The 13,713-nt window shown below is 32.1% G+C and overlaps 1 protein-coding gene across 4 annotated transcripts in view; it reads left to right on the top strand.

The window, feature by feature from the left end:
• The first annotated feature begins 2,605 nt into the window (after nt 1–2,605).
• LOC132719827 (calpain-A-like) overlaps nt 2,606–13,713 on the top strand; it is a 31,469-nt gene continuing 20,361 nt past the window's right edge. For 2 of the 4 annotated variants that reach the window (XM_060703752.1, XM_060703751.1), the window contains exons 1-3: nt 2,607–2,752; nt 9,751–9,927; nt 12,924–13,023. In XM_060703752.1, coding sequence (XP_060559735.1) covers nt 9,773–9,927; nt 12,924–13,023 — 255 coding nt within the window. In that variant the 5' untranslated portion in view covers nt 2,607–2,752; nt 9,751–9,772. Of the gene's footprint in view, nt 2,753–9,750; nt 9,928–12,923; nt 13,024–13,713 lie in introns of all 4 variants that reach the window. The other 2 variants (XM_060703750.1, XM_060703753.1) reach the window with 2 other exon arrangements.

Below are 13,713 nucleotides of genomic sequence, written 5' to 3'. Positions count from 1 at the left end.
TACCTTACATACAATCTTAAATAACTTACATTTAAACTCGGACACTCCAATTTGTCAAAATCTTGCAAAATTCCGTTGATGGTCGGCCATTTTGTCGAAAACGAAAGTACAAAACCTACATCGTACTGGTCCGCTCTCCTGGTTTCCTACGACTACGTGCGCAGAACAGTAGACAACGGTAACCATTAATTTATTGGTTAATGTTGTCTATTGTTCAGCGAACGTAGTCGTAGGGGACCAGAACAGCGAAACAGTACGGTGTATGTTTTGTACTTTCGTTTTCGACAAAATGGCCGACAAACACTGTTGTTTTACAAAATTTAAACAATTTGGAGTGCCCAAGTTTAAATGAAATAGTTATTTTGATGTTTTTTGTTTTTTTTATTTTATTTTTTTTTTTGTTTTAACGTCAATTGTTTTTATATGGGCACCAAGACTGGACGAGCACCTGTGGGTAGCTCAACTATCTATTTTGATATTGTAATCCCTTAAACTTTGAATGGACTGATCCAAAGTCAAAGCTGGACACATTTATAGCACAGGTTCAGCAGAGTTTTATTAATTATAATGCCAGTAAATAAATATTAATCAAAACTAAATTGCTTATTATCTTGACAGTGCTCCCATTGTTATATATCTCTCAATAAACAATGACTACTTCAACGTTTTAATTGTTCCCATATTGAAATTGATTATATTGACGAATGTCAAAAGTTTGGTGACATTGTATAGATCTAGAGTGTTATAAATAAAAAAAAACCGACAAAGATGGCGCACAATACAATTTACACACTGTATGTTGAGGGACACTTTTTTTGCAATTATTGAAATGGCTAAGAGCTGAAGTCTGGTGAACAAAAGAAGTTGTGTGTGAAATAGGGTAATGGAATAAACAGTTTATTGTAAATTTAAATTTATCATAAATGATCTAAAACGGTTTCTATCTTTCTTGTGTGCTTGTGTGTTTCTTATTTAATATTTTAAACATGGATTGCTAGACATATATATACCTGGATGAAAATAAGAGTTTAATTTTCGTTTATCAGGTAAATTAAATTTACATCTGTCTGTTTTACTTTATAAAACACAGATTTCTATATTAAAGTGGTTAAGGTTTTTATCCGAATTATCGAGATATTTATAAATGATGTCCGAAGTTAGACTTTGCATGCCTTAAAAAAGGTAACAACTTATCAACAGTTTCCCAAACCCAACATGCACGAAATTTTAATTTTGGAAACTTGTGACTAACAATGGAGACATTAACAGATTATTAGAGCGGCAATACTTTTACTAGTTGAATCGCACTTTCAAAAAGTGAAGTATGCCGATACTGATTTGTTTCCAAAGCGTACTCTTATGTCATGTAGAAGCAACGGAAAGAGACTTAGGGCTGGGACAAAAAGTAACATTTTTTCCAGCTTAGGGATAAGCCGGATTCCCAAGTTTTTCCTTTGTAGATTTACATTGTAAGGCAAAATCTTAGAATTACATTTGTATGAAATTATAAAATATGTGACGTTTTTGAAGTGAGACTGATATAGCTGAGGCAGAACAATCATGACGGTATATAGATAGGAGCAAAATTCTTCCGCCGAATGCCGTCGTACATGATTTTCTGTACGAGTCACTTATTAATTAATTATGTCAAATGTAGACGCATTTTACTGAGACACAAAGAAATAGTAACTGTTTAGCATTTTCTCTCATCTTTATATTTTTTTTAACGAAAATGGAATAATGATGAAGTGGCGTATAAATTATGGAAACACAGTTATAGTTGAATTTTTATGTGAGAATTAATTCATATTCCGGGAAAATAATGCTTTTAATATAACCAAAAAATGTACATTAGTACTTTAGTTCCATGTTAAAAACGTCACATCTTTGTACAAAATCCTAATAACTTATGCTTTTTAAGCTGTGCTATGTTAAAGGAACTCTGAGGGTTATTAACATGACGGGACTGAATAAAAGAAGCGTTTAAAATGAGCTTATAACAGCATAAAAATACGATTTTCAATTTAATTTGGAGTACATATTTGTATAATGTTTTTCCTTTATAAATGCCCAAGATAATATATGTAATAATTTCTAATGCATGTCTAAGGCTTTTGGACACAAAATATTATAAAATAATTGCCTTTTTTGAAGTTCAAACACCGTATGTGGAATAAGAGACGAGATAGTGGAAACATTTTAAATTATTAATGAAAGAATTCAACACTTCATAGAGAAAAACCATGATAGTTGTATAAATATTCTCGGTTTAACACTTGCATACGTACAATCAGAAATGTATTAAAATGCTAAATTGCTACTTGATATGTGTAGTTTAAGGTCTATTTAATTCACAAAATAGTCGGGTAATTATTTCTATTATTAGTATGCCCTTTTGTATAGGAAATCTAATTGAATGGATATACTATTTAAGACCTTGTATATCATGTTAAACCACTTTGCATAAATCTTTATCCAGTATTTATTGTAGTAAGAATGTGATAAAATGAAATGCAGTTGACAAAAATTGAGCTTAGCTATTTTCGATTTTTCCAGTACAATGACGCATATCATATGTTTACTTTTCAATGAAAAAGGCGTGTGCTTTTTTTCGTAGAACTTTATTTTTTTTTTATTTTCTGTGAAATTCTAGCGGTTCATTTTTGAAAACTTTTCGTGTTTATTTTTCCTGGACATTTAGTGTTGTTGCTTTTTACTGGATATTTAGTGTTTTGTCGTCTTCATCTGAAAGGTAAGTAAGCTTTCCACGTAATGCTAACAAAAATCAGTGAATATTATAAAAGATCGAAGGTACCATAGTATTGTTAATAAATGCTATTTATAAAGTTTGCAGCAAATTAAATGAATCAAAATGTAAAAAATATTTTTTTTATTAAAACCGTTGAAAATTTTGAGCAAACAGAACTTTTTATTTTTGTTATATTTCAAATATGACTCTTTCAGATGATTTGAAAAAAAAAAACAACAAGAAAAACCGAACGCGACTTGCTTGCATTTTTTCCCAGGTGCCTGTTCGTAAGGTCAGAAATATCTGTTTAAACTACACGTAGTATAGTTTTGAAAACTATCGAGAATATAAATATCGATATGATTTAAAACTGTTGTGTTTAATCAGCCTGTATAAGGCGGGCAAACAAACTGACAACTTTCATTTCATTTTGTTATTTTAAATAAACCTTACATTTACGTTTTTGATGAACAATAATTACACAATACATTTTGGGATTGGGCAGAAGTTACGAAAGCTTACGTGTGTCTTCTGGCAGTTTACAGATATTATACCAAAATGTCGAAAAGAAAAATAAAAGAGAAAAAAAGACACAAAATGGAGGAAAAAATTATATGACACATTGATTAAGTTAATAAATGCAATGTTGCAGTTTCACATGGGTGTTTTTACACGAAGTTGCCAAAGTTGTTACGTTTGCGTGCATCTATTTCTCTTACAAATCACAAACTAAGATAAAACGATATGCTTATTGGTAAATCTTTCAGCTATTATATATATTTTATGCTATCTGAAATAATTATCAAAGGTGCGGACATTATCTCCCTAAAATTAAATGAATGGAATGAATTAAGTTTTGTCAACACCTGACGAAACTGATTGTACTAAAGTATTGACCATAAAATTAACATTTTTAAAGTATGAACTTAAAACAGGTTATATATTGAATGTTTATAAAGATAATAAGGAACGCAACGTAAAAAGAAGTGTTTCGGATAATCCAAGATTATACGATTAATATAGAGGTATCCTAAACCTCTATTAAAGTTAGGAGGGTATAAAAGCTAAGCTTTCCTATCCTGATTTTTATGTTAAAAAACGTCAACTGATTTATGATGTAAAGTTATGACGCTTTTGTTCAACTCGGTCACATATTACGCCATCTTTAGACAGAACAGAAGAGAAGGTTTACAAAACTTCCGGCGGGTTTAGAAATGTTAGAATTAACTATTAGCCTAGTGGTGGCAATATGACCCGTGCAGACCAAGATTATCCATGCCGCCATCTGAGCATGATCTGCACTGTTCGCTATTTAGACTGTACATTTATTGCATGAAATGTCTAAAAAGCTGCACGCCTCCAGATGAGCCATTATATTAAAAATCAAACTTGTGAAAAATGCACTAAGATTTTAAGATTTGTTGTCAGCAAATTAATTCATATCAAAACAATGCATATACGATTCATGCGCATATTCATGCGCATACGATTTATGAAAACGTTTTTCACCATGGCATCTTTATTTAAAAAGTTTTTGCCACCGTCCATAGTAAGTACATCATCGGTGTGTATGATCTTTTCCGTGAAAACGTTCACGTTCTGCGAAGAATTGAGGTATTAATGGAGAGTCCCAATCGCCTTCCTTGAAAATCAAAATCAAACTTGTGAAAAATGCACTAAGATTTTAAGAAAAGCAAAGCGATTCAACATTCAAGTAATAATTTTCAAGTTTTGTACGATTAATGACTGATTTTTCGTTATTTATCGCGATATTTCTATGGCGTGACTAACGCATTGTGGGTTATGTTTGCATGTTTCGGCTTTTTTTTTTTGGGGGGGGGGGGGGGTAAATTACGTGGATTGTAAGTGCCGTTTGCCATTTATAAATTACTTTCTTTGTTCATTTCACAATATTTTACTTTTTGATTTTTTTTCCCAATATTTTCATGAAAATTAGCATGAATCTGGAGGCATGCTGCTGTAAAATAAGTTGATTTTAAAATGTAACTTCTAAAATCTCTTTCGCACATTATGAATTTTGGAACTCTTTATCTTATGCAGATCTATAACATGTGCATTGTACTAGCACGGTTATAAATTAAGTACAATTAGTACAAAAATTGAAACATCTATATACTTTAACAAGGTACTTTGACATATATTTAATTGCAGTAGTATATCAAATTATGCGATGCGAGCAAAAGAAATGTATTGAGGAAATTGGGTTAAAATGTATTTTTTTCAACATAAGAGGACAGCTGAAGTTTTATTAAATGTTGCTTATATGAACATGACAAAGTGTTAATATTTCGCTCCATTACACAAGACAAATGTCTTCACGTTTGAGCAACATACCATAAAAAATCCTGTGTTGTTCTGTCTCCGTATATATTTATATAGTAAATGTATGAGTGTATACATTATGTTTGTGCTCAGATATTAAAGATATCGTTTTCAATAAGTTATTTTCACAAGATATTAAATTGTGTATATGGATGTATTTGTCACCAGGGGGGCAGATGTTACTATGTATAATGCTATCAAATTTGTATCAATTCTTTGGGAGACCAACAGAAACCATCAAACAACAGCTGTTAGTAAACATATTTAAGGTTAATATTGGATCTAATGTTCTGAAATATACTCCTTTCCAATTAGCAAATATCTTGCATTATCGAAGGCACAAAAACTATTGTAACTTCATTCTTTTTCATTTTTGTCCAAAGAGGTTAAAATCTCACAGCAAGTGTATTCGGGAATAGTAAATGCGCAGGTTTTAGTGCGCATGTACTTCAACGTCACACAGACAGATGTTCCATATCTAAAACCTGCAAATGATTACCACGTGAACACGATACATTTTCATATATACCGTCAAATAAAGCAATTTCACGCATTTGCATTATGTCAAATTTTAATTATATCCATTTACATAATTTGGACAACACGGCGGGAAAAAAAAAAAAAAAAAAAAAAAAAAAAAACATCAACAACCCCACCCCACCCCCTCCCCATCCCCCCAAAAAACACCCCCCCCCCAAAAAAAAAAAAAAAAACAACAAAAAAACAAAAAAACAAACAACAACAACAACAACAAAAACAATAAAATAAAACAAAAACGATGTATATCATTACTATTAATAAATCTGAACTTTCATATTTAAGACCACTTTAAGCTTATCGTAAAAGATATCTATCTGTTTTTACTATAATAACAATATGTGTCAAACGGTCAGAGATCTTACGAGTTGGTTAGAGAACTTGTATTAGTAGAAAGGGTGTATTCACTTAGGTATTTATTGTATAGCAAATTAGTGTACACCCAAATGGTTTCATTATAAATTTTAAGATGGGAATCTTCACACTTAGTAAGCAAAATAAATTACTTAAAAATACATTGTTACGTCTAAATTGAAATTTAACCCATTAACCTTCGAATAATCAGTGTTTAACGCTTGATTACATTTATCTATAGATCTTAAGTTTTTTTCTTTTTAAGATACAAATCTCTGCCATTAATGTTTTGAGGGTTGTAAATCACCGAACGAGTTTTCGCACAGCCCTGATTAATCATCGAAATTAAATTGTTAACAACACATGAAACATGATGAAGGATCGTTAAGAAAAAATAATTTGGGATGTGTAAAACAGTGGATATATAGTATATATTTTGACATATTTTGACTTCTGTATCTGTTTTATATGTGAATATATATAAAGTATATAAGAAATTCCCGTTACGTTTGGCATGTTTTATATAAATGACATAGCAAAATAAAGAATTTGATTAATTTCACATATAGGATTTATATCATTTGTATATTCAATCGAATCGTAAGTATAATTTATAATAAGTTCAACACTAGATTTAGGCACCTTTTATGTACATAGTATCTTAAGTACAATGTAAGTTCAACACTTGATTTCGGCATCATTTATATGCATAGTATCTCACGTACGCTTAATTAAGGTATAATCTATATGCATAGTATTTTAAGTACAATTTGAGTTCAACACTTGATTTAGGAATCTTTTATTTACATAGTATTTTAAGTACAATGTGAGTTCAGCATTTGATTTAGGCATAATCTATATGCATAGTATCTTAAGTACAATTCAAGTTGAACACTTGAATTAGGAATCTTTTATTTACATAGTGTCATAAGAACAATTTAAATTCAAGACTAGATTTAGGATCCATCTATATACAAAGTATACTAAGTACGATTTAAGGTCAGCACTATATTTAAGCATCGTCCATAAGTATATAGACAGATTCTTAAGTACAGTTTAAGTGCAATACTTTATTTAGGTATCATCGACAAATTTTATTTAAGTTTGACATTTTATGACACACAATCTTTTCAAATGTGTACAGTAAGGTCGAAATACTCGAAATTTAAGGCAGGAAAATGTAAAACACGTAATGAATCTAATTTATTGCTTAATGGGAAACAAAAAAGTAAGTAAGGCAATGGCAAGGTTAAGTTTCTATATTTCAAGGGATTTATGAAACGATTCGTCGTAATAGATTACACATCAATTCATTTAAATTATACTTTAGTCTTTCACAAATTAGTACTTATGTCTACTTTTTCCTGTTTCCTTAACTATAAATGTTATATACCAGTGTAAAGAGAAATCTGATGAAAATTTCTGACCAGTGTTGGTGCGGATACCAGTTTTCTTAAAGCGTTTCTTAAAGATTTACTTCAGCTATTTTGGTTATTTATTTTTCTAGTTTTAGACAAGGTTAAACATTACTTTAACTAGATATTTGTAGGTGTTTGAGACTTGCTACGGTCTCGCGAGATATCAATTTTCCAACGCTGCTCGTAGCAAAATACAAAGCCTCAGAAAGCTACTACAACATAATATTCCGTATGTATTTTATACACAAATGTGTCATTCATCTACTGGCTGTTTTTTTCTTACAACCAATTAAGATTTTACATTATTTTCGTGACAGTTATTGATTTTGGATGCAACCTTAATGCAATCTTTTTGAAATATCAGTCAGAATGGATCTAATATATCAAAATGCACTGCCTGACATTTAGAAGTACACTCGACAATGTATTTATGCGTTTAAACAATATCTCAAAGAATTTATTTAAAAAAAATCATTTCAAACAAAAAATAACAAGTATGCTAATGACATTGAAAACAAATGACCCATTTATTCGCTCACTGTCATTCAAAATAAAGTAGAATATTGTATGACTAATTTCGTTTTGAAAGAAATTTTATTAAACATTTGTACTGGTACAAGGCATATTGTTCTACTTTTGAGATTCTTTGATTGTTAAAGCACGAAAATAGACACATCGATTTATTGATAAATGCATAACACAAATTGTTTTGGAAGTAAAAAGATTCATAAAGTAATCACTTCACTGTATTAAAACGTTTCCAGCCACTATAGATTTGGACGTTTTTATATAAAAATTTTCCCAATAATTATAATATAAATGAGAAAGCTGGATATTAATACATGTATTTCCACAAAGTGAAAGGCACACTGTGCTTTCCAAAAATCCATATGTTTTAATTCTTTAGAAATGTCAAATATTGGTTTAATAATGTTTAAATAATGGATTAAGAGCATGTTAGATGCTTTACAACTGACAATGAAAAGCGCTAAACATACAGTTTTGTGTCGTTATGGTAATAAAATGTAAACAAAGTAGTAGTTTGACCTCCATACAAAATACTAATTCACTATACATGTAATTACAGAACTAACGATGCGAAAGATAGTTCATAAATAAGGTTTAGATGTCTGCATCTCAACCATGGGATCATGGGTTCGAGCCCTAATCATGTCATGACCATGTTTCTTCATATGACAGCAGTACTGGTTGGTTCCAGGACGCTGACTCGAAATTGATAATTATAAATCGCAAGAACTTGTTTCACAATCGAGCTTACATTATGTTTTAAACTAACATCTTTTGATAGATAAAAATGACAGCACTTCCGAGGCATAATGGACCTTTTATTGTCCAGTAAAATAGTTATACAGCAATAAAACGTAAGAAATTGGAGCCGCTTTTCATATTCAACAAGACTGAATACTTGTATACTATACTTATTTTTCGAATTTTTGCATTCTTGAGACGAAAATGGGAGAGGACGACAAAATTGGCCGAACTGCATGTTGTCGCCTCTTATAAACGTTTTTGAATTTTAGCTTCTTCGTTCGCATTTTTGCATTGTTTTTCAATTCGTTTTTTTTTTTGCATTGTTGCTTTTTTGCATCTCCGCATTACGGTTACGCATGCCACTGTTGATTAATGGTTTGAATGATATATTAAGCATTTTATCAAAAATTATATGTTATCATATTTCGCACGCTCTCGTTTCCTTTTATACTGATGTGCGCTTGTACTTGTTACCGGGACGCAAATATGCAACAATGCGAAAAAGCCAAAACGCAAAAATGCGAAAATGAAAACATGCGAACACACGACAGAGTTGTCGTACTTTTGTGTTTTTGCATTAATGCATTTTCATTTTCTCTACGAAACTGCAAAGACACAATAAAGATACAACAAATTTGGAACTTGTCGTGTCATTTTGTTTTCGCATTTTTTGCGAAATGCGAGTAAACGACATGGTGTAAATCAGCCACCATAAATTAGGACCTTATACATGCTGAACTACTATTTCCAATATAATATAATATTTGTTTATACATCTTATACATAAACCATATAGGCACTTGGTTTCGGGATAAATTCTCTTTTGAGAGATTTGTAGAACTCAAATTTGATTGAATGGAACATATTAATTAGTAACATTGGAAAAATGACGGTTTTAGAGGTTTTAGAATCGAGACATCTACGTTCAAAATTCGTTACATTCAATCAAATTTGAGTTCTACAAACCTCTCAAAAGGGCTTCCATCCCAAAACCAAGTGCATATGACTGAAACTTGTGTTTTCACTTGATATTTGCTTGAGTATTCATTATGTATAAATATATCGGTACTTCAACAGAGTCCTCCAGTAGAAACGACTCATGGATTCCAAGATGAGCACGCCCAGACGTTCTGTTGGTCGGTCAGACAGTTTCAAATCTTTAAATCACACCTTAAACCGGTCATACCAATCTATCATCAGTTCCGGCAACAAGGTCAACCAGTACGACACACTAAGGGAGCGAGCACTAGCAAGGTAATTTCTTTGAGTATCATAATTATGTAACATTGATTTGACATTTCCAAATACGTGTCAGTGATCATAAAACACTTGGGTAATATTAAATTTTATTAGTTGATAGCAAATGTGTTTTTATTAACAGAATGTGTTTTTCAACACTCACATATTTCGTTTAAAAATTGTATCATTTTGCTGTGTAATAACTAAGGGATGGACGTCAAGTACTGTCTATGAGGGATGCTACAACAAACGTATTGCACATCAATAATAAAGTGGAATCTATCCTAATAACCAAAAAAAAAAAAAAAAAAAAAAAAAAAAAAAAAAAATACACACAAGCACAATAACAATTAAACAAGATGTTTTCAGCAAATTAATGCATATCCAAAATAAATGCATATTCATGCGCATACGATTTATGAAAAAGTTTTTCACCATGGCATCTTTATTTAAAAAGTTTTTGCCACCGTGCATAGTACATCATCTGTTTGTAGGAGCCTTGCCGATGAAAATGTTCATATTCTATTAATGGAGAGTCCCAATCGCCTTCCTTAAGTGTGCTAGCGAGTCCAACTTGTAACTCTTTAACTGTCGTATTCATTATTAGGAAATTGAAAAATAGAAAACTGCCAAATCAGGAGAACCTCGAATGTTCGAAGAACCGGAGAGCTACTATACTCACCCAGTCGTCTGCGTCACACTTAGGTTAGGTTTTTGTGACAAGTTGGTATTTTCAAAACTACTAAAGGGAATAGGTTGAAACTTCACGAACTTAATCTCGGTGATAATCGTTCATCATGGGTACAGGTTCCATAACTCTGAGTTACCTTTTTTACAGAATTGTGCCGGATTTCTAACTGCCAAGCTCTGAGAATAGTTGAGCGCGCTGTCTCACGGGTAGCTCTTGTTATATAATGCTGATTCTTTGGCGGCAATAAAGAGGAAAGCATATGCATTTACAAATTATGTTTTATTTCTATTTCTACTGCAATATAGCTTTAAGGCATACCAAGACTTGTTAGTATTGTTTCTTTCGATATAATAAATTTAATTCACTTTAGGCGTGACAGTAAAATTATAACTTACAGCGGAAACTAACGTTAACAAGCACTGAGCAACTCTTCAGTAAGGGTATCAATAGTTCCATAGCCAGCAGAAAAAAATAGGTAAGATTGGTGCACGGTAGGACGTCTGTATTTTGCAGGCGCTTCGGTGGCCGGGGTAAAAGATCGTTGTGTATTAGAAAAAAATGTTTATGAGTTAATCAGAATTTTAGCTAGATGTCCTTTTCGCGTATCTTCATTTCAACAGCTGCGACAATTTCCCAACCATATCTGAACTTGAATCTTCCAAATGTTCCATCCCTACCTTTCACAGTTAAGTTAAAATGTATGTTCATATTTGGAAAGGCATTGCATTCCAACGGATAATACCACCAACCGGACTCCGACGATATAGCACAGGAACTATAGTGTTGTTTGTCTCTTGTACCAAATTTAAATTTATTACTAATAAAATTTCGATAATCATTTTCTCCCGAAAATTCATTCACTTTGATCATATAACTATTACTTTCAGAATAAATTTGGAAAGTGCCGTAATTGACATAAACTGAGCGTCCAAAAAAATCCTTAATTTCAATAAGTAGCTCATGCTTTTTACTTGAAGTTATTTCATGAACTAATTCATTACCAAGCCAAAACTCCTTTTCCAAATTTCCGAATCCTTCTTTGTAATCACTCCAATCGCGATCAAAATTTTCTGATCCATCAACCCTCCGTTGGAAAACCATCCAACCGCCCCCGCTAGTCGTTTGATCACAATAAACTTGAATCGTTCGCCAAGCTGTTTTCATAAGCAGCCTATAAACACCACTGGTTCTTGCACCATTATCAAGGGCATCTTTACAGGAAGTGTAAAGTTGTGTTTTGACCTTTTTATTTAGCTGATCCTTTTGTCAAACATTTCTCGTAGCATTTTATTTTCTTTTAAAAACATCAAGCTGTGTCTCTAGGAGGTTTAATTCACTTTTGACATCAAACAATTTATCATTGAAATCTACATGTTGCGCTCTCAGTTCTGGCAAGATGTCTCGCATTTTAGCATTTATTCGTTTTTCGTCTTTAAAACCGCGATAAAGTTTAGTTATTCTGTTCTCAAGCTCTTTGACAACGTCAGGAGTGACATATTGCAGTTGTTTGTTACCGCCAATACTATGAGACATTTCATCACCGTTGTCGGCTTGTAGGAGATCAAAAGATTCGTTGAATTGTCTGTGAAGTTCGTCTATTTTGGTGAAGATTGATGCAACATCATGACTTCTTGCATTACTTTCTTGGTTTAGCCTCCGTTCCAAAATATTAACTCTTCCAACGAGACGTGTATTTCTCACTTTAGAACAACAATGGGTTGTGAATAACAAAACTATCAAGATCCCGGCCACTCGTTTTGATTTCATGGCAAAACTGTAATATTTTCACACACGAAAAAAAAACACGCGTGTTTTAGAATCACAATACATTCATGTGCGAAAATACAAAACTATAAATGTAACATGTAACACTCTTTACGGGAAATTGCAACATTCATGTAGAAAAAACTTGACACAGTGGATGTATCAACTTGTAAACACTTGAAATAAAAGACCCTGTACCTAATTTGTATGAGTGTCCTGTTTTCATTGTATCAAAAACATGTCCCTAATTACTTAATTTCGTTTTGTTTTCTCTCTCTTCTCAGTTGCATTAATTATAAATGAGCCTTGCCATGACAAAACCAACATAATGCGTTTGCGACCACAGTGGATCAGACCAGCATGCGCATCCGCACAGTCTGATCAGGATCCATGCTGTTCGCTTACAAACTAAATAACAAGTAGAGAAACTGATAGCGAACAGCATGGATCCTGATCAGACTGCGCGGATGCGCAGGCTGGTCTGGATCCATGCTGGTCGCAAACGCATTACGTTGGTTTTGTCATGGCACGGCTCAAATCTATAATGCTCTTACAGGAGGGTTTTGTACGAGGATCCAGCATTTCCAGCACACGATACATCCTTGCAAATAAGATATAACTCTACATCAGACTTCATTGAGTGGAAACGACCTCATGTAAGCATTTTCCTTAAAGCAACATGCCTCCAAATGATTCAAAATAGTTCAGTCAAATCAAACTTGAGAAAAATGTACTAGTAATATTGTACATGTTATGTGCGATTAATGACTGATTTTTCAGTATTTACAACTATATTTCTACTACGTTACTAACGCATTAAAGGCTATTTTTGCATATTTTGACCACTTTTTGGTAATTTACATGGTTTGTAAGTGCCATTGATACAGTGTAAATTGCTTCCTTTTGGTTACTTCACAATAATGCACATTCAAATACATTTTCAAATTTTTCATGAAAATTAGAATGAATCTGGCGGCGTGCTGCTTTAGGCAAATTATAGCTATTTATGAGTGCAATAGTTTTTTTTCCGGTAAATCATTTTAGCCGTTTAGTCTGCAACGACATAAAAATGATAAAATATTTCGTCAAAAATCAAGTAAGCTTCGGTGATAGGTCTTTTTTGCATGTACTAGAACCACTATCAGGATTTACATTAAAGGTGTTATCACTTATTAACTTTGTAAAGGGAGATAATGATTAGAATGATTCCAATATTTTTTTGAATATAAGAAGAGTTTTCATTGATCATTTTAAAATTACAAAATGAAATCTGGGAATCTCATTGGCCATTTTAGAATAAAATGTAAAGGATAGTTCTTGTCATTCTAAGATAGTTCTCAAATGTA

Source organism: Ruditapes philippinarum, unplaced genomic scaffold, assembly GCF_026571515.1.
Source record: "Ruditapes philippinarum isolate M1 unplaced genomic scaffold, ASM2657151v2 ctg3314_1_1_1_1, whole genome shotgun sequence".
In the NCBI taxonomy this organism is placed as follows: domain Eukaryota; kingdom Metazoa; phylum Mollusca; class Bivalvia; order Venerida; family Veneridae; genus Ruditapes; species Ruditapes philippinarum.
This window is presented reverse-complemented; position numbering and strand designations above follow the sequence as displayed.